General features: G+C 48.4%; 1 protein-coding gene across 1 annotated transcript; it reads right to left on the bottom strand.

Moving 5' to 3' along the window:
* Window positions 1-58: 58 nt before the first annotated feature.
* Window positions 59-14,233, bottom strand: Epha1 (EPH receptor A1). The gene is given in 18 exon segments (XM_032906653.1): window positions 59-154; window positions 249-404; window positions 1,863-2,056; window positions 2,259-2,408; window positions 2,535-2,902; window positions 3,030-3,215; window positions 3,974-4,099; window positions 4,957-5,015; window positions 5,210-5,306; window positions 5,565-5,715; window positions 5,941-5,990; window positions 5,993-6,067; window positions 6,174-6,518; window positions 6,804-6,959; window positions 7,146-7,548; window positions 8,762-9,043; window positions 13,134-13,201; window positions 14,065-14,233. Coding segments are annotated over 18 exon segments (3,030 nt in total). The 5' UTR covers window positions 14,150-14,233; the 3' UTR covers window positions 59-75.
* Between the last annotated feature and the right edge of the window lie 6,392 nt (window positions 14,234-20,625).

The following is a 20,625-nucleotide window of genomic DNA, read 5'->3' as shown; positions in this document are numbered from 1 at the left end:
AATAGCCTACATTTCGTAGGCTGAGGAAAGGCCCAGGGAGTGGACAGAGGGCTGGAACATCTTTTCAGTGGATGCTCAGTCCTTAAATCCTTGAATACTGCAGAGAATGCGCTTCTGGTGCCCTGGCAATGTGATTCCCATCTGCGTCAGGTCCCTGTGGAAGAGAGGAGGAGGCTGTGAGACTAGAAGCTCAACCTCAGCCACCCTCCCATGCCCATGTTGGTGCCGCCTGGCCCCAGCGTTCTCACTCGGCTGTCAGCTCCAGCACACACTCCATGGTGTCCAGGCCTGCCGAGCGGAAGTGCAGGATGTAGCGCTTCATGCGTATGGATTCAAGCCACTCAGAGACACTTCGATAAGGGATCCCATCAGAGCCGCTCAGGCTGGGCAGACGGAGGGTCACCCTATGGGAAACGATGTCATGTTTGTACCCCTGAAGTACAGGAGCTGGCTGGCCTGGGCCACCACATGGCAGCCAGCATTGAGTCAGATGCTTGTGTTAGCTCATCTAGGCTCTGCACATAAACTGGCTGCTACTTGAGCTTACTTCCTGGCCTGTTTCCTGGTACGCTCTGCTCTCTCAAAGCAGCAGGCAGGCAGCACGCTGACCTGTCCCTTAGGTAGATCTAGAGGGTGGTTGCCGTGGCCATCTCTAGTGCAGTGAATCCTTTAGACATGAATGCTTGACTGAGAAACCAGGCGGCAAGAGAAGGGGCTACGGCAGGGTGCTCCCTTCTCCTAAGATGTCCACCTAGGAGCAGCCCTCACTTGCCATATTCAACCCGGACTGTTATTCTTACACTCTGATAACCACAATACAATGAGTGTTCCTGTAGGAAAGCCAGCCAGAGCCAAAAACCATTAGCAAAGTAAATCTGCTGGGGGAAAAATATCCAGCATTCCAGAAAGATTAGCACACACAGTCTCCAGCGTCTGAGGGAGTTGTGCTCCAAAAGATAGTCTCAAAAGTTGGAACATGAAAACAATTTCTCCCAGAAACAAGGTTATATATGGTGGATTTGATACTCGGGCGGGTACACCAAGCTGCTTTTCCCGATAAAGCACTTGAAGTCCAGCCTCGCCTGGCTCCCAGCTTGACTCCCTCCCTCCTTCCACTTCATTCTCTACATTCTGGCCATGTTTCTGGACAAAGACAGTTTTGGGAAACTGGTCACCATCTCTTGTTCTCACAAAGGGCTACCTTTTCAGCATGGCTGGTCCTCTGTCCTGACCTTGGCTGCCTACCATTCTCAGGGCTGCAGCCTCTGCTATTCTGTCCTGTCTGTGATCCCGTGTTCCTGCCAGACTGGCCATGTAGTCAGAGGCCCCCTCAGACTCCCTTCTGTCCCTACCCTAATCCAGCTGCCTATGTTCTCGGGAGCAAGTTCGAGGCTGTAGCAAAAGAGCTTGAGCTAGTACGTCCTCCAAGATGTGTCAAATCTGTGACCTTTCCTCCACATTTGAGAATATGTGTGTGGGGAAAGGGAAATATCCCAATTTTCAGATGGCCACAGGAAGTGAGGCCAGAGGTGAGGGCCCAGTCATTAATTAACATAGTAGGGGTGACAAGCAAGAGTGACTCTAAAGGTTCCAAGGGAAAGAGTGAGAGGTGGGTAACCTACGTCTGACTCTTTAAACCGTACGTGCTCTCGGCTTTTTACCTTGCATCAAGTTAACACCATGGTAGCTGATCCTACCTCTGTCAGCCTGAGTTTCCCCAGAAGACACGGACTGGGTGCTATCTCATGCTGGATTCTGTCCAGTGCTCCCCAGGGCCCAACACTCAGTGGATAGGATGGAATGTCCATTCTTATTTTTCCAGATTTGACCTCCAAACCCCCATCCTTCTTGGACATACTTACCTAGGGTCAAAGTTGGCAATTGTCCTTAGGGAATGGGGGTCCGTGAGCAGCTGTTCCAGATGTGCCTGCAGCTGGAGGAAGTGGGGCCGACGGGCATGGTCATAAGCCCAGCAGTTCTTCATGAGTTCATACAAGGGGGCAGGACAATCCACAGGAGGGGGCAGCCGGTACCCATCCTCAATGCTTTTCATTACCTGGTAAAAGAGATGGAGAGACACCTGTAAGTAACCCCAGCCAGGATAGCAAAGAAGTAACAGGGAAGGGAGCACAGGAACTAGTGCCAAAGGTTGGAGTTGAAAAGTAATACTCATAGGAAAAGACCGTGGGTGTCGGGGGTGGGCTTAGAAGAGACAGGAATTGTATCAGGGATGACATGGGGAAACAGTCCAGGTTTACCTCTTGATTGCTCATCTCCCCATAGGGTTTGTCGCCAAAACTCAACACCTCCCACATTACAATCCCAAAGCTCCACACATCACTGGCTGTGGTGAAGATCCGATGGGCAATAGCTTCTGGGGCTGTCCAACGGATAGGGATCTTTCCTCCCTAAGAAGGCATTGCAAAGAAGAGTGCTGTTTCAGGGCACGGACTAGTACAAAACTGGAAAGGAAATCTTGCTTGAGCATGGGTCAGCAAAAGAAGTGTACATGTGAATGTGGATGGGGCTCCAACCTGGGTTTCATAGGTGCCATCGAAGTCATCCAGGAGGCGGGTCAGGCCAAAGTCAGATACCTTGCAGCACAAGTTCTGATTCACCAAGATGTTCCTGGCAGCCAGGTCTCTATGGACATAATTGTGGCCACTGAGGTAGTTCATGCCTGATGCTATGCCCAGCAGCATAGCCACTAGCTGACCAGGAACGAGCTGGTCCTCCCGTTCCTGTAGTAGGGCGAATGTATATATCAGAGGATGAAAAGTCTGTGAGACATGAGACTCCAAGGTGTGACCCCTCCTGAACTGACCCTCTGCCAGCCTCACCTTCAGAAAGGCATCCAGGGCTCCGTTTTCCATAAATTCTGTGATGATCATGATCGGCTTTCCTGGGACACAGCACACACATCACAGCTAGACCCCGGTTTTCTCCACTAACAGCCTACTCCCCTCCTCCATCACTCGCACCCCTCTCCCACACATTCCACTCCAGTTCTTGGGGACCACTGCACATACTTTTCGTGATGACACCTTCTAGGCGTAGAATGTGTGGGTGGTTGAACTGGCCCATGATAGTTGCTTCTCGAAGGAAATTCCACCAGTAGCCATCTGGGGATGTGTCTTTCAAGGTCTTAATGGCCACAGTCTTGCAGTCTTGGCTGGGGATTCTCAGGGCTCCCCGATACACTTCCCCAAACTCCCCTAGATGAGAGGAAAATAAGGTTGTGGCTTGATGCATTCAGACTATCCCATGATCAGGTGGTGTCACCTCCAGTCCTCCGGTTTCTCCTCATTGGGAATCTGAGGAAGGACAGAGCTCAGGTTGCCCTTCCAAAAAAGCGACAGTCTGGAACCAGCACGAAGCTCTTCGACCCAACCAGTGCTGTCTTCCATGGCTAGCATGGACCTAGGCGTACGTCAGGTATTCAGTAACTATGCACTGTGTTTATGAAGGATAAGTTGGTCCAGGGCTAATGACCGCATAACAGAAGGCCTGCCTGTTTCCTGTGAGTGAGATCCCTGGTCACAGCTCTTGCTGGCTCAGTTGCACCACTGACAAGGACACTGCTAGGCTTTGTTCTCAGTTGAGATCTATTTTCCTTGGTGACCCAGGGGATTGGGGCAGCCCAAGGACACTGGGCCCCTGATGGGGTAGAATGCTCACTTAGGTAGGCTCTGAATCTCTCCTGCTTTGGGAATCCTCTGAGAACAATCTGCACCTTGTCATGTTCACACCTCTATGGGTAGAAATGGTGTATTTAACATTCTTTATCAGAAACCCCAAAACCACAGAGCAAAGTGTGTAGGAGGAAGAGGCTGCTCCAGGGCATAGAAATTCAAGGATACAGGATAAATCAGGCATGGGCTCACATGGGAACTCAAGGCTCGAAGAAAGGAACCTGGTAGCGGCCATGTGCCCCCAACCGAGGAGACCAGATGGGGGTCACAGCAGAGCTTACCTTCTCCTATGACAGTGTCCACAATCAGCCAGGCAGGGTCCAGTTCCTGGGCAAAGTCTAAGGCTCCCTGTGCAGGGTCCTCATAGGCCTGGAGGTCCACATAGGGTTTTAGCCACAGCTTGTCCTCTGGGGGAAGGGGGCGGGAGAACAAGAGGGCTCAGCCACTGTAGCACAGGGATCAGAGCACGGGAGGGAGGGGGCTAGGAAGGGCAGACAGCTGAGCCCATTCCCAGTACTTCTTTGCTCTCTGAGGTGAGCCTGGCTTTAGCTCAAACAGAGAAAATCTCTATTCTTAGCCATAAAGCTACCATATGGACCCCAGCCTTTTTCTTGTCTATTTTCCAGGCTTTTTTGTCCTACTCTTCAGGGTACAGCAGTGGCTAGAATTCAGATCCTGCAGTAAATTCCCTGCCCTGAGTTACCCGATATTCCTATGACTTGTGACCCAGCTTCTGTCCCCATGTTGTCCAAGTCACTTACAGCTCATTCACTCCCAGATGAAGCCTCCCTTCAGTGCCAGCTACTCGGATAGACAGCAAATGCTCCCTCTGGCAGAGACAACTAATGAGGTGACAAGCAGGAAGCCTGCTACATATCTCAGAGGACTTCAACCTCTTCCTGCCTGGCCTTAGCCCATAGACCTGGCCACCAGGCTGGGGAACATGGTACAGAGCCCAGAGAAGCTGTGCACTGGTACCGAGAACTCGTAGATAATTGCATCAGAGCTGCTTGCTGACAGCTATCAGGGCAGAGTTAATTAACCAAAATTAATTAGGTGGCAAAACACACGATCCTTAGGGACAATATATTGCACCAGCATTCCCAGAGTTGACCTGGGTGTCTGTCAGTCTGTCTGTCTATTTGCCTCTCTCTCTTTCTCTCTTCCCCCTCCCCCTCCCCCTATCCCCTCTCCCTTCCCCTCTCCTTCTTCCTCTCTCCCTCTCTCTCACCCCCCCTCTCACCCATTCACACTCCTGGCTCACCTCGATCGACATTGGTGGTGCGTTCACGCTGCCTCTGCTGTCTCTGTCGCTGGCCTCTCCTGTGGAAGTAGGGCAACTTCTTCAGGGACTCGGGGAAACCTCAGTGGTCCAATGAGCTCTGGCTGAATTTGCCACAGACATGAGAACTGGGTGTAGGGCTTTGGTTTTAGGGGACAGGAGGATCATTAGGGGGTACGGCCTTCTAACAAAGTAAAGGGACCCCGGATGAATGGGTAGGGAGGACAGCCAGCACCTTGAACGGAAGACATAAATCCCGATCAGCAGAGCTATTCCAAGCAGCAATCCAAAGATGATGGCCACAATCTCTCCTCCAGTCAGGCTTCTGGAAACTGGGTGTCAGAGTTCAGAAGGCTGAGGGCTCACAGCCATTAGAGGTAAAAAAGGCTAAAAGTAGGGTCCCAAGTCTACCCAGGGTCAGTTTCTAAATGGACATTGGGCCTATGCTTCCCTTAACAGACATTATTGAATGGGCACATTATGTACATAAACACAGAGAAGAGCAAGGGACACTTAAAAATCGGAGCTGAAGTGTCTGCAGGAGATGACAACTGTGTATGTTTGGGTGGGACACAAGATAAGTAACCTACCTGGTGGGCTTGTCCGGAACTCATGGTCAGGGGAGAAAGGGCCAGGCCCCAGTGGGGTCAGTGTTCGTACTCTGACAATGTATGTGGTATCTGGCTGAAGTTTTGTCAGCAAGACCCTGGGTTCCAGCACCATTTGGTGCCATTCTTCATCCTGTGGGCGGGACTTGCATTAATGAGGCTGTGTTGAGCCAGGCTTGATAAAGAAGATAGACATGGAAGGGCCTGGACAGGGTGGGCTGTCACAGTAAGGTCAGGGTCCTTCGCAGACCCTTTCTCTATCCTGAGAGAGTTTGCTTTGGCTATTTCTCCCCATCCTATACCCCAAGTGAGGAATGTAACCCAAACCCTGAATGGTGTCTCCCAAGTGTTTTCTGACCTGGTTCAGCACGTGCAGCTCATAGCTCAGATTCCCCCCAGGTTTTGGAGTCGGGACCCTGCCCAAGTCAGCTCCAGCTGCCTCGGCTCTTTCTTCACCAGCTTCAGTGACAGGCCAGAGAGTGACTCTGGACACCCGGAATGACAGCGTTGAATGGGGAAGAAGGAATGACTTAAGTTGTACCTCTGCTGCTTCCTGTCCATCACCCATCCCTGTGGTCTGAGGTGCCTCACCTGCTTGCCCCATGTTGATACTGAGAGAAGCGCTGCTAGGGCTGGAACTGTCCAGTCCCGACACTCTGTTCTGGGATTTGATGGTAAACGTGTAGTTGGCATAAGGCTCGAGGCCTTCAACTTGCACAGTAGATGCGGTGAGCCCGGAAGCTGCCGGGGAAAAGTGCACACCTTTTCCACAGGGTTGGCAGGGACCCCCATCCTGTGCAATGCCCTGACACTGCAAGCACTCCACACTGTATCTGATATCTTGGCGTCCCCCTGTATCTCTTGGGGGCTCCCAGCGTAGGGAGAGCTGAGTGCCTGATGCAGAGAAGCTCAGATTTTGGGGAGCTGATGGGGGACCTGTGGGAGAAGAGGCATTATGAAATTAGTGTCCGTTTGCTCTCACCCAAGCCACTGACCCCTGCTTCTGTCCATCATCCCAATTACGTTTCCCAGTGAACTCTACCACAGAGGATGTAGTATATAACACACTTCTGCATTGTAGAGAGAACAGAGGGCAGGGGCAGCTATAATCAGTGCCCCACTAACTGGGTCCCCATTACTTGGTAAGCTCTGGAAGTTCTGGCCCCAAGTAGGGCCCTAGCACCTGTTGCCAGATCACCAGGCCCTGACGGCAAGACTTACGCGTGCATGCTACCTGGGGGCCCTCCCCAGGGGCTCGGTAATGTCCATTCTCACAGGTACAGATGGTAGACCCCTCAGACTCTGCTACGCTATGTTGGGGGCACTTGAGACAGTGGAGAGTATTCATGTCCATTCGATAGAAACCAGTAGGACAGGCTGGAGAGAGAAGGTAGAAGCATGGTTTCTGTTGTTTTATTTTACACGAAGAACAAACCCTTTAGCCCCTTCCTTATCCCCCTTTGGTGGAATTGGAACACCCCCACAGACATCCCACTCGGGTTAAAAAATCATGGAAGCCCCACCCAGGTGGTCCCTGGGGTTTCCCACGTCCCCATTTCTTACCAGTGCATCCCACATTTCCACCGCTTTCCTCATAGCCAGGCTCGCACTGGCACTGACCCACAGGCACCAACCACTCGCCATCAGGGCTGCAATGCATGCGTGGTGTACCTGAGGACCCCAGGCTGATCTGTGCATGGGAGAGGCAGGTTCCAGCTACTTCTACCAACCCTGCAGGTCCAGGGAGAGTGTGAGGGAAGTGGGCCAAGCCATGCACAGTCTCTGCGCAGCGCTGGTAGAACACCCTTACAGACACGAGCGCCACACAGGATCCCGGGTTGTGGAAAGCTAGGTAGAGACCACGGCGGGTGAGGTGACCCAAGGAGCAGCGCTCTACGTTCAGCTTTACAGAGCCAGAGGCCAGGTCTCTGATGGTGAAGCTCTGGTCTGCTGCCACAGTTGTTACCTAGGCGAGAAGAAGGAATGATGTTAAGCCCCTGCTTTATCCTGTATAATAAACAACTCTTGATTTAATATAGGATGGCTACCTCTAATCCAAAGATCTAAACCACAAAGAGCTTCCAAACCTGGCAATGCCTATAACATGCCCCAACCGGAAACTTTCTACATACGTGATCAATCACAGTGAAAGAATGGAATCGAACTAAAAAAAAACTGTCTAAAATTCCTTCAAGCTACATGTATAAAACATAAATAAATTCATAATTAGAATTAGGTCCCATTCCCAAAATATGTCTATATAAATACTCCAAAGTCTGAAATCTGAAACACTTTAGACCCCAAGCATTGTGGATAAGGAACACCCAATGTATCCAGCCGTGACGGACAGGACCAGCTCGTGATGTGCAAGGTCCCCAGGTGAGCATTTTATGGACTCGTTTTTTTGGCTCAGGCAATAACCCTGTGAGACAAGATGCCTTACCATTTTACCTGACAGAAAAGGAAATTAAGGCTACAGCAAACAAGTTCTTCTAACAGACAGTATAGCTATGACACAATGGAGCTAGGACTGGAACCCAGACAGCGGAATGCTACAGACCATAAAATTTCCACCACTGGGAAGTGTTCCCAAGCCTGATGCCAATGAGGTGATCAGTTACAGAGTGTGTCATAACTAATTTATTACCAATAACAAACTTTACAACCTTCGCTCTTTGGAAAGAAATGAGAGCACATCCTATAATAATAAGCTCGAGACTGGTTTGTATTCTAGCATGTTTCCACACTATGAGAGAACGGCGTAGGACTGGTGAGTAGCGGTCTGGAACTGTCCTGTGTAGTTCCAAGCAATACTCTTGGGGGCATGTCACCTATGAAAATCATGGGCACCAAAGTGAAACATCTGAAAATCTTCACACTATGCTTTCCCTTCCAACAACAGCATCAAGCTATTTCAATGGATGCCAGCAATAAGGATATTATATGATGAGGTAACTCCTGTTCGGAGAGGTTAAATGATGCCCTTAAAGCCAGTGCACAGCCAGTGGTACTCAGTACAGCCTTTCTGTACTGGTGTCCGGTCCTGCCTTCTTATTCTACATTCGCACTTGTTTCCAGTTTCTTCTCGGTTTCTCCTTGGCTGAGCTGGGTCATGTTGAGGACCGAAGTAAAGACCTATATCAGAGAAGGGATGGCACGGCACGAAGGGGTGGCAGCACCTTTTGGAACAAAGGCCGTCGGAGTTGAATGCCCACATCCTGGTCACTCTCCATGTAGAAAAGGTTGAAGGTCTCTTTGCATCCTAGAGGCCCAGCTCCCCCTGGGAAACTTTTACAGTCCCGCACAGTGAACTGCAGCTCTACGTGGACACGTGAGGCTTCCTCTCCTCGGTAGATCCAGTTGGAGCGAAGCCAGTGGTCAGTATCTCCACCTTCCTGAATTGGGCAGTCTTGGTACATGTACAGGGGTGTCCCGTTCAGCATTTGTTGCACCTCACTCCACTGCAAGAAGAGAATCAGACTCAGTGACCAGAGCTGATGAAGAGGAACATGGAGTCAGAGCTCCAGGTTAATGGACCTCACTGGACCTTCCAGCCCAGGATGGACTGGGAGAGATAAGATAGCAACCCTTTAAGAACCTACCCAGCCCTGGTTGGTCCCTTAATTTCTTCTGCTTCAAATACAAGGGTATGGGTAGGAATTTTGTCCTACTTAGTCAGCAGAACTGTTAGGTACCCATAAAGGCAAAGCTCATTCGAAAGCTATCCTTCAGTTTCTTTAGAGCCTTATTTTTCAAACAGTAAAGTGTCTGCCCTTGGAGAGCGGGCAAGCAAAGAACTGTTTACCCAGGGATCTCACCATCTCCGATGTGCCTCCTACTCATAGCCACTTCCAAAATCTCAACAGTTAGCTGGGCTCCCATGTACCATCTAGTCTACCCCTTGACTTTCTTTTCACATTGAGAGGATTCTTAAATCTACTTATCATAATGGCTGGCATTACCATAACTTGCCACAGGCCACTGATACAGAGCCAGTGTGGAGTGGCTTGCCCGATAACTGAGGCAGAGCTGGGGTGCAAAGGCAGGTACTCCAGGCACAGAATTTATGCTCTAACTTCACATCTAGCAGGTTCAGGAATTGACAGACAAAGGTTAGGTCTCCACATCCTTCCACCTTCATTCAAGCCATTATTTATGGTTGGAAATAAAGCTGTCTAGACCACCTTCAAAGCCTCCTGAGAGATAGTCTAGATGGTTCTGCCTTGTTAGAATAAATGTCATACAAGGGTTATTCTGTAACCTCTTCTGTTGTAACAAATGATGCCCTCAAACTATGCCTATAGACTACATACAGACTCGTCTCTTGCTGCAGTCTATAAACAGCATATGAGTATATGGATGCACCATAATCATTAACCATTCGCCTGTTGTTGGATAATTACTTAGCTTCTAGCTTTTTTTTTTTTTTTCCATTTTATTCTAGGAAAGCAGACTGATGAATGTGAGATTTCCAAGAGTCGCTGAATCAATAGATAGGTCTCAAATTTTATAAGATGTTGCTAACTTGGCCTCCAAAGGTTCTTATCAGTTTACACTTCCGTGACAAGTGCAAGAGAGTTCATTTTCTAAAAGGTTTGTCAGGAGAGATATTAATGTTCTTCTTACATTTTGCCAGGTCTGTTGCCAAGGCAGCCTCGTTGTATGCTTGACCGTACGTTTCTCTTTTGTTCATCGGCTATGAATGTTTACTGAAGTCTGTTATTCACTTGGGCGAGTTTTTAAAAAAGTGCAGTATAAATGCTAATTATTTGCTTGATATCTATGCTTCAAATACTCTCAGTCATGCCACAATTCTCAGTCATGCCACATTTTTGCTAATGGTATCTTTTATGTGAAAACACATTTTCATTTTTTGCATAATAACATCATGGATTTAGGGCTGTGTGTTTTGGCTGAGATCATAAAATTCTTTTTATCTGTTGGCTTGAAATTTTTGTAGTTTTTTTTTTTTTTTGGTTTAAACTTTATTCTTACTAGAATTTATTTTCGTATGTGCTCATGGAACAAGGAGCAGAGTTTTTCCTTTTTTCTGTCACAAACCTTAGAGACATCCAGTTGGCAGTATGGTGACCAATCAGTACGTTTGAGGGTCAGTGCACACCCTCAACTATATTTATGTGGCATTGTTTGAGATGATTACTAGGAAAAAACTATAGATGCAGGATTCGCTCATACAAGCTGCCCTTTGGTAAAAGAAACTTACATCTTTGGAAGGGATTTAAATTAGTGAGCTAACACTGCCAGGAAGAAGGCTGCTCACAGAAAACTTCTCTAACCCCAGAGACTTGTAAACTGGGCACGGCAGGACAGCCTTTGTTCATTTCACACTTGGGCCTGTCACTACCTCCCCACCCCAACTCCTTTCCAAAGCTCAGGGTAATATGCACGCTTCAATCCTCTGAACTTTGCTAGAACTTCATCCTGTGTGAGTAAAGGTAATTAAAATAGTGTTTCTCCCGTTCATTCATCATCCGTTGTCACTTTCAGAGGCTCACTGAGGGGGAGGGTAGGAAGTATTTCTGTCCCAGCAGTACTTTCCACATTGACTAGAAACTCCATGGTCACCCGCATGAGAACACTGTACATGTGGATCCTGTGTTTGGACTTTCTACTCTGTCCCACTGGCCTGGGTTTCTCATCATCATTCCAAGTTTTGATTACTGTTGATGTTCTGATTATCTGTGGGGACAGATACCGCACTTCTTCAGTACCATTCTTTCTCTTAGGTGTTTCTTTGGCTAGATGTAGTTATGAAAGGCCACAGATTTCACAAAGTAGTTTACTGATATTTGGGATGTCATCCCATAACTCGATGGAGAAGAGACTGAGAACCTAAGAAAGTTCACTCTGAGATTTTATTCCACTCCAGCGAGTGGGCCCTCATGACTTAAAAAAAAGAAAAAAGTATCACTAATTAAGAATTGATGGGGTGGAGCCATTTCGAAGCATATAATTCTGTATTATGTCAGAGTTCAAAGGTGAAGAGGGGAGTCCAAAGGCCACAAAGCTGGAATGAGAGGACGCCTGGAGTCTACTGAGGGCAAACTTTGCTAGGAGCCTAAGAGGAAGGCCCAGGGCCCAGGCAGGTGGACGGGGTGATTGTGGTACAGTGGCAGACCAGTAGCCAGACTGCCAAGGCTGCAGCTGGAGCCTAGGGAAACAGATGCTCCCAGCTGTAACTGTCTCTTCCAGCTCCAACAGTGACAGATGGGGACAACTCTGGGGCCAGGAACAGCACTGAGGATCCTTTCACTTGACACTCAGGAGCGGTTGGTTGCTACACGGGTGTATTTTGGGAGCTTGGCTCCAAGGACTTAATCTGTTTTAGAAAGAGGGAAGGGACATGAAAGAGGGTCGGAGTACAGTTGCTGGTGCGTTGCCCTTCTAGCATCGGACAGGAAAGGGGCCTTGCTTCCACTGGGGCTCAATTAGGGACGAGTTATTTGGGTGGGGCTGGTGGAGCTTAAAAAAGAGCCAGTGGGAGCTAGCAGATGGTCCTGCTGCCTTCCTTGTGGGTGATTAGCTGGTTTATGAGATGAGGCACCTATTAAAGCTGGCCTAATCCAGGATTTTCCAAATGGCCCCTCCTAGAGGATACATTATGATTTAGTCTATTAACTCTAATTGTAGGCCACTCTGTGGAAGAGCTCAAAGGGGAGCCTCGACCCTCCGGTCCAAGAGAGAAAGAAGGCAATAACCCCAATCCCAGAAACAGCAGCAGCACATTTCTTAGGTATTGGAGGAAGGAAGGAAACCAGAGAATAGGTCCAGGACCAGTAAGTCTCCAACCCTAGAGGTACCATTCTGTGGTTCAGAGGCAGCTCTACTGGGTTCCAGCAAGGGTGTCTCTGGATTTTGGGTCTGAATGCAGTCATTATGACACAGTAACTGTCCACCTCTGCTCACTGGGTCTCAGGGACATCTAAGGAGGTTAGCCACTTGGAGCTGTATTTTTTTCTTTCTCAAACAGCTGGAATACATGGTGTTTGTGGAGCCTGCCTGGGAGGGGTGGAGAACAAGCCTAGTGTGCTGGGGCCTTGGACGGGAGCAGCTTTTAAGTTTGAGGGAGTCAAAATACCTTTGAAGACTTTGATGAAAATTTTGGCTCTCTCCTTCAGGAAGAAAAACCCATACATCATTTACACGTTTATGGAGCCCTCTAATGTTCTGAAATCCATCCACATGACTCCACCGTAATGAATAGAGCTGAGACTGGGGGATGCTTTCCAGGTGTCTCAGCTCTCGGCCAGCCTCCCTTAGCATAAGCATGCTCTCCCTAGGGGAAGAGAGAGCTCATCCCCCACTATGGAAGGAGGGTGAGGGAGTGGAGATAGTCCCCGCTGAGTGAAGCCTGACACCCCCCAACTACCCAGGAGTACCATTCAGGAGGCTCTGACTCAGCTTCCCCTCCCCCTCTTGAGGAGACACTTCCAGTTTTTCCTGCTCTTTTCCGTTCCTCCACCCACCTCTCCACCCCATTTCCCACTGGCCTTCAGATTTGAACTTCCCCCAGGTCGTTCAGACACTTACCCCAGTCTCTGGGGGATCCAGAAGCCAGCCCAACTCTCCTTGTGCTGTGCTCGTGTCCATTAAAGTGACTGGATAGGGGAGAAAAGGAGGATGTCACCCTAGGGAGGTGTCCAACCCCCTACATTGGGTATTCTGGGACTCCCCAGTCCTAGGCTTCCACAATGTCTTCCTAACTGTGTGACATCCTGAGGCAGAGGAGAAAGGCAGAGTGGGGCACGGGCTGGGGGACTGGTGCCTGAACCAGAGCATTGGAAGAGCAACCCCAGACATGACACCAACAGAGCCCGGGAGAACATCCGCAAGGATGCCAAGGGCAGACGTCAGGGAAGCAAAGCCTAAATAGTCCTGAGTGGGACCCTGGCAGGGGGATCCTTCTGGATTTTGACTCCAGTTATCAGTGGCCTGCTCTGGTAGGTAAGGGTAGAGGAGGTGGGGCGCTAGGCAAAGCTATGATTTTGGGAAGTGGGAGGGGCATGGTCAGAGGGCGTGCAAAACTTTGGGTGTGAGGTTGGACCCCTACACCTGGCAATCCCAAAAGTTCTAACCCTTCCACCATTGGAGGACTATTTTGATCCGGTTAGGCTGGCAGAAGGAGGCTTTCCGCCTCAGACTTCTGAGTGCTGCAAGGTCAGGGGTGGGCACATGGAGGGTCCCATGGTGCTGCAGTGGGAGTGCAGCTTCCTGGCTGTGGTCAGAAACTCCCTCTCCACCCGCAGCGAATAGTGCTGGCCAACAGGGTAGGGGTGACTGATCCCGTAGGCAGGAGTCTAGGGTTAAAGATCAAAGATTGGCCTGGCCGATCGATCTCCCCGCTACTGGGGAGAAGCCAGGGAGAAGTAGTGGGGCGAGGGGAAGAGGGCCTCCTCAGGAATGCCGGCTCTTGCAGGCTGCTGCCCGTCAGCCGGGAAAGGGAGAGGGCGGGGGTCGGTACCTTCCTCGGCGCGCGCCCCCGGGGGCAGCGGGGCGCAGAGCAGCAGCAGCAGCAGTGCGAGCCCCAGGGGCCAGCGCCGCTCCATGGCGCCGGCCGGGACCTGGGACCACGGCCCCTACGGCTGGGCCAGGTCGCGAGGGACTGGGCGATCCAGGCCGGCAAGGCGGGGGCGGAGGGCGGGGCCAGATGAGGGGCGGGGCCTGGGCCTCACCTGGTTCACCTTCTTAAAGGGACAGTAAGACAGGAAGGAAACTTGTTAGACAGGTAATAAACTTTAAAACCTGGAGGCGTCTTAGTAGGAATGAAACTGAGGGCGCCCCCTAGTGGGTGTTGCTAGGAATTGACTAGACATTCTTAAGCGTATCCTAAATCCAACCCAGTTTTGATCCAGCTTTCAATTGAATTCAGCTTGACTTGAAAGAGATCTCCGTTTTACTCCTTTTCTTTTCTGTGGACTCGAGACTTGTCATGCTCACTTGGAAATCTAGGAGTGGGAGACACTCCTTCATCCTTTTCGGCTCCGATGACAACCATGCAAATTGGTACAATCCTTTGCAAAGTCTGGAGGAGTCCTCAGGGAGAAGCTGGCGTGACCAGGGTGTTTAGTGGCAGAGAAAGATTGAGATTGAGAAAGGCCTGCAGGCAGGGAGCCTCAAGGTGTGCTCAGGGAGTGGTACACGAGCCAGTTTGACTGCTGGGGTACAGCACTTGTCTTGGGAGCCAGGGCAGAAAGACAGGTGCGGACCAGAGCCAGGAGGTTTTGGTAAACAAGAGGAGGAGTTTGCACCTCCCACAGAGCATACACCAGGATCTGGATAGCATTCCCAGTATAGTTTTAGTGAAGAAAGGAGCTTGCTACTTAACACGACCTTAGTGGTGGCATATCTGGGCTCTCTTTGGGACTGCCTCCCATCCTACTTAACAGATGTCTGTTCAGCTTTCACTGTGTATGTCCTTTAAGCTCAGAGACAATACAGCCCTTGTCCTAAACAAACTACTTGTCTGAAGGGGTAGGGGGAGCTGAAGTCAGCACGCAGATGACTTAAAGGTAAGCAGGACTGAACCCCAAAGAGGTGAAAACAGGCTGACAGTGTGAGCTATGCAGCCAGTCACTGATAGCTCCCGTCCCTGGGGCCCCTCTTTTTCATCCTTTTCTGGCTTCAACACATTCATGTGACTCACACGTATCTTCTCTACCATTTACACTGTTGCATATTTTGATCATTGTACTGGAGGGGAAGAGGTAGATCCTAGATACTATTAGAATTAATGCTTCTTATTATTTCCCATTGTTAAAAAATACAAGAATTGCTAGACAAATATGATCCCTAATTTCTTGGTCTAGCTTACTCTTGTTGACATAATGTCATATATAACAGTCATTAGGGGAAAAAAAAAACCCATGTTCAATGGGAAGAACTAAGTGTTGAATAGAACTCTCCTTCCCCCACTCTGTAAAATGCCCTAAGTTAATCACCATCTATTTTTCATAGTTCCTCTCAAAAATTTCTCCATGTCTGCGTACTATTTTATACTCCCCACACCCTTTCCCTCCACCCCTCTACACAGACATGCATTTAAATTGTGGGCAGCGGCTAAGGGACAGAGGACACACACTACTTTGCACTGGGGATATCTTCCCCTGATGTTTAGCATCTGGCAAGGAGAAGGCCCATGCCTGCTCTCTCCATGCGGAACTTTGTGATTTCAGCAGGGAGGAATGGATGAAGGGTGCAAAGCCAACAGAAGGGGGGAATGGAGCAGCATTGGACAATCACTGCTAGGAAATAAGCCAGACTCTGGTGAGGTAATGCATGTGCTGTTTTGTGGAGTTTGTTAAAGTTAGAAGACCCTTGGGACTCTAGGGGATGAGGGAATTATGTCATGCAATGGAAGTCGGAGTGTTGTTGAGCAGGGAAAGGAGACTTGCTTTTGTGTTAGGGTAAATTTTCTATCCTGGTGTGCATTTTTTTGTTTTGTTTTGTTTTGTCAACTTGACACAAGCTATAGTTATCTGGGAACAGGCAAACTCAGCTGAAGTACCGCCTCCATCAGATTGGCCTGTGGGCTAGTCTGTGGGGGGATTGCCTAGATTAATGACTAGTGTGGGAGGACCCAGTCCACTGTGGGCGGTGCCATTCCTAGGGCAGGTGGTCCTAGGGAGTATAAGAAAGCAAACTGAATAAACCTTGGGATGCAAGCCAGGAAGCAGTGTTCTTTTATGATCTCTGTGTCAGTTCTTACCCCAGGTTCCTGCCTGGGACATCCCTTCACAATGGTTTGGTCCATAAACTGAAATAAATCCTTTCCTCCCCAAGCTGCATGTATATGGGACCTGAGTCCTTCACCTTCATTCAAGGTGATCTCAAGGTGACATTGCTTTCTGTGTGTTACACACAAGAGGCACTTTCCATTTCGGACTCTGTCTTTGGCTAGCAGTGTGACCCTGTCGAGATATTTACACACCCTGGAATTCACTGAAGCAGCATTATATCTGAGTCTATTTCCAGGGCCTTTCCTGGCCAATGGACAGACATCAGGACTCTGAGTCAGAAAACTTAAGCCAGTTCCCTTAATTGTTCTGTGCTTTGGTTTCCTTGCCTATAAAATGAGGTTAATCAAGCCCAGCTCCCAAATCAGATGGGTGAAAGTCCTTCCTTATCTGTTCTACCCTGAGCAAATGCTAATTTTCTAGAAGAAAAGTGGGGTCTGGGGCTTGGGGTGCTCTCCCATGGGCTTCTTACCTTACTCCTGAGCTCAACAACAACCTCTGTGACTAACATATCATATTTTTTTTTCCTTTCAAAATAAACTTTATTGAGGATGGCCATGAAATAAACTACACCCCTTCTGAGTATACAGTTCAGTAGGCTCTGACAAGTGTGTGTGCCCTCATCACGGCCATCTCAGCACCGATACAAATTGCTCCCACTACTTAGAAACCTTTCCTTGTACGGCTTTGAATGATCCCACTTCTGGCCTCAGGCATCTGTCAGCATAGATAAGCGTGTCCTTTTCCAGAATTTCATTAGTCTCTGGGGTCTGGCTTTTCCTCTTTAGCAGGATGTCACCAAGATTCCTCCCCATTGCACATGTGTCAACTGTTGGCACTTGTTGCTAAGCATCGTCCTCTGTGTGGATGTCCTAAGACATTACTTAACAATTCTAAGTGAAAACGGAAACTTCTCCACTCTGCTTCCCTAGCAGGGTAGGCCTCTGATCTGAGGGCCTTCCACTCGGCCATGGCTCCTTCCTAGTTGAAGTTGTCTGGCTTCATCCCTACCCAGGAAGGAGAGTTGCAGTCTTTGCAATTTGGGCTTCCCCTGAACTCTTGCTTATTCCTGTAACCCTGAACTTCACGCTGCTTTGGTGAGTTGAAACGTCCCCTACTTCATCCCCTGACTGGTTCCTTTCTGACCTAGGATAAGGTTAAATCACACCCAGCTTAGGTGAAGGCCTTGTAAATCCATAAAGCTCTGGTTAAAATGCAACTTAGAGCCCTAGAAGGGTGGCCTATAAGGCAGCTAGTAACCACGCTGAGAGCATTAGTACAAATTAACTTATCAGATCAGAGTCAGGTCTTCTAACAAGGGCTCATGTAGATGGGACCAGAACAGCTCTGCTAGTGAAAAGGGGCTGGCCCATACTTGCAGAAGCAAGATTTAGGAGATTGTGTGGGCTGTGGGAAGGAAACCCAGCTAGTACCTGGGCAGCGTTGGAGTGGATTCTGTACATCTTTGATCATAGTCTGGTCTGGTCCTTCCCTTCCCTTCTTAGCTGTGTGCTTACCTATCTCCCCTCTGATCCTAGTTTACTATCAGGCACAGGGGCGGGGATAATAATAGTTACCGTTTATTACAGCACCTACGCATGCTGCTAGGTACTTTACATATATTATGTCTCTTCTCACACCAACCCTTTGAGCAGTGTATTATTAGTCCATTTTATAGACGGAAAAACCCACGGCAGAGATAGGGGAAGGCACTTGTTAAAGTCACTCAACTGTAGAACCAGTATTGAACTCAGTTCTGTAGGACCCTTTGGCTAACTAACTCGTGCTTTTCAGAAGGAAAGATGTCAGGTTCACTCCTTCAGCTCACTCCCCCCAAGCCCCTGGGCACGCAAACTAACCTGTATCTTAATATAAAGTCTAATCAAATAAGAGTCTCCTAATTTTGCATTTTATAAAAGAATGGAGTCACCTGGAATGAACTTTTTGGCATTTGAGGTCTTTGGTTCATCTTGCAGGTGTGAGATTTAGTCATGTGGTTCCATGTCGATTTCTTCTCCAAGTGCATGATTCACTCTTATTCATTGTATGAAGAACATCTTATTTTTAAAGGCCTCTTGCTCTATGGCTAAGTGTTCTATGCTTGAATTGCTACATTGGGTGACTCCCATTGTTTACCTTGCTTGCCCGTGTGCCTTCCAAGCAGGTTTAATCCCACTGAGAGGAACTTCCATTAAGATTTGGCTAACTTTACATTGATTGATCAACATATACTGAGGCAGCCTGGGCCATTCTCTTTACTCCAGATGTTTTTTCTCTTGATCCACACACCACTTGGCTAGGAGGGAGACACTCACATCGTTCAGGTACCCGAGTCTTTATATCAGAACCAGGTCTGTTCTGAGACAGTGACAGTTGGAAGTTTCTCTGATGTGTCTGGGGAGGTTTTAATACTGTTACCTAATAGCTAGTGTGACATTATGCAAACCACATGCTTCCTTAGCCTCAGTTTTGCTTGTGTACAAAACGAGGGGGGGTGGTGATGCTATGATGTGAAAGTACTCGGTCTACACTTTATGTATTGAGAATTTAATCCCTGGTTCACATACTTGGGGGTCAGGCTTTTGGGAAGCAACTTGGATTAGATGCTATCACTAGGGTAGGTCTCATGAAGGCTTTATACAATGAAGAAGACGCTCAGGTTTTTATTTTTACCCTGTCTCTGTCTTGTCCTGTTGCGATGCAACCAAAAGGCCCTTAGCAGAGGAGTTTTTGCTAAGATACGAACTCTATATTTTGACTTTTCCAGCTCCAGAACCTAAATCAATTTCTCTTTTTCACAAATCACTCAATCTCAGGTATTTTGTTACAGCAACAGAGAAGAGGAGGAGGAGGAGGAAGAGGAGGAGGAAGAGGAGGAGAAAAGAAAAAGAAACTAAGAAAGGTGGCAATAATATTGGTCATAGATAGGGCAAGGAAAATATGAAATATGAGAACAGAAGCTCCTGGAATCGGTATGTGACTTAAAGATAAAGGCATTTCACATGCATGCCCAGGTATACTTGTAAAGAAGGTTTGAGATGTCAATGGTGAAGTCTGCTGAAACAAAGAAGGACACTGATTAAAATTAGTCTCTGGGTTAAACAGAGATGTTTGGCTGAAGCTAGCTGGAGATGAGAACAGACAAAGCTAAAAATAAAAGAGAAACAGAGAGAAACCACTCAGGTCGCCTACGTTAAGAATCATTAGGCGAATAGTACCTGCCACGTTGACACTTCCGAGATATACTGCATATCTCTCTGTGTTTAGTTACACTATATGCTCCCTGTATGTCTCTGAAGTATTAACGCTCTCTAAAGCATTCTGGTTTTCCTGGAATAAAAAGGGAGTGGAGAAGCTGGGAGCCAGTGTTACTTGCTTACTTAGCCTGGGTTATATGGGTTGGGGGGCGAATCTCAGGTTGGAAAATAAGCACAAGGAGCCACAAAAGGGAGGTGAGCTGATTGTGAGGCTGCTAGAAGGGGAGGGGTCAGGCAGGCACTGTGTGGGAATTAGCTCGGGAGTTCTGCCTCACACCCAAGTGTGTATTTAGAGAGGAGCCTTTACCTAAATACCTTCTTATCCACCGTCCTTATCAGATCTCACAACAGAGTGCGAAAGCATCACTACATAGCGACTTTAGTATTTCAATTCATTTCTGCATCATCAGAGTGTGAGAGTGGACAAGTCAGTACTGCGAGGAAGCTATGATTCAGACTCCTTGTGGATAGTACTTGTGTATGTCTTGTGAGAAAGCCTGCCTTCCTACCCTGCCTTGTTTGCATGACAGCCTGAGAAGACAGCAATGCCAACCTGAGGAATTAACGTGTGGTTTTTAGTAACACCCAGGCAGGCAGGTAGATGGGTGGGAGGGAAAGGAAGAGAGCAAATGTCTTAGTGAACCCAGGCATGTTAAAAATTTAATAAGGGCAGGCCGAGGCAAGCTCTGGATACAACCCCCCAGGAACACAGAGAGATCTTGGTCATTGTCAAAAGTTTACTGGTTAGATCTTGGGAGAGGAAAGGAAAATGGCAAACTGCTCGTGGTTTAACGTTGATTTTTAGTTTAGCAAGCACGAGAGAGGAGAGGGCCAAGTATGTCTTCCAGGCTAGTAGAGTTTATTTCTACAATGTGTTGCCAGTCTAGGCTGAAATCTCTCGGGAATTCACTTCTACAGAGAGCCAGGAAGAAAACTGGCATGAGCCACACTTGTTTTCCAAGTTAAAAGTCCCTTAGTTTTAAAATCTTGTTTTGTCTTGTCGAAGAAGTACTTCTAGTACTCGGGAGGCAG

This window comes from Rattus rattus, chromosome 6 (assembly GCF_011064425.1).
Source record: "Rattus rattus isolate New Zealand chromosome 6, Rrattus_CSIRO_v1, whole genome shotgun sequence".
NCBI lineage: Eukaryota > Metazoa > Chordata > Mammalia > Rodentia > Muridae > Rattus > Rattus rattus.
Note: the sequence above shows the minus strand (reverse complement) of the source record. Positions and strands in the feature narration are given on the sequence as shown.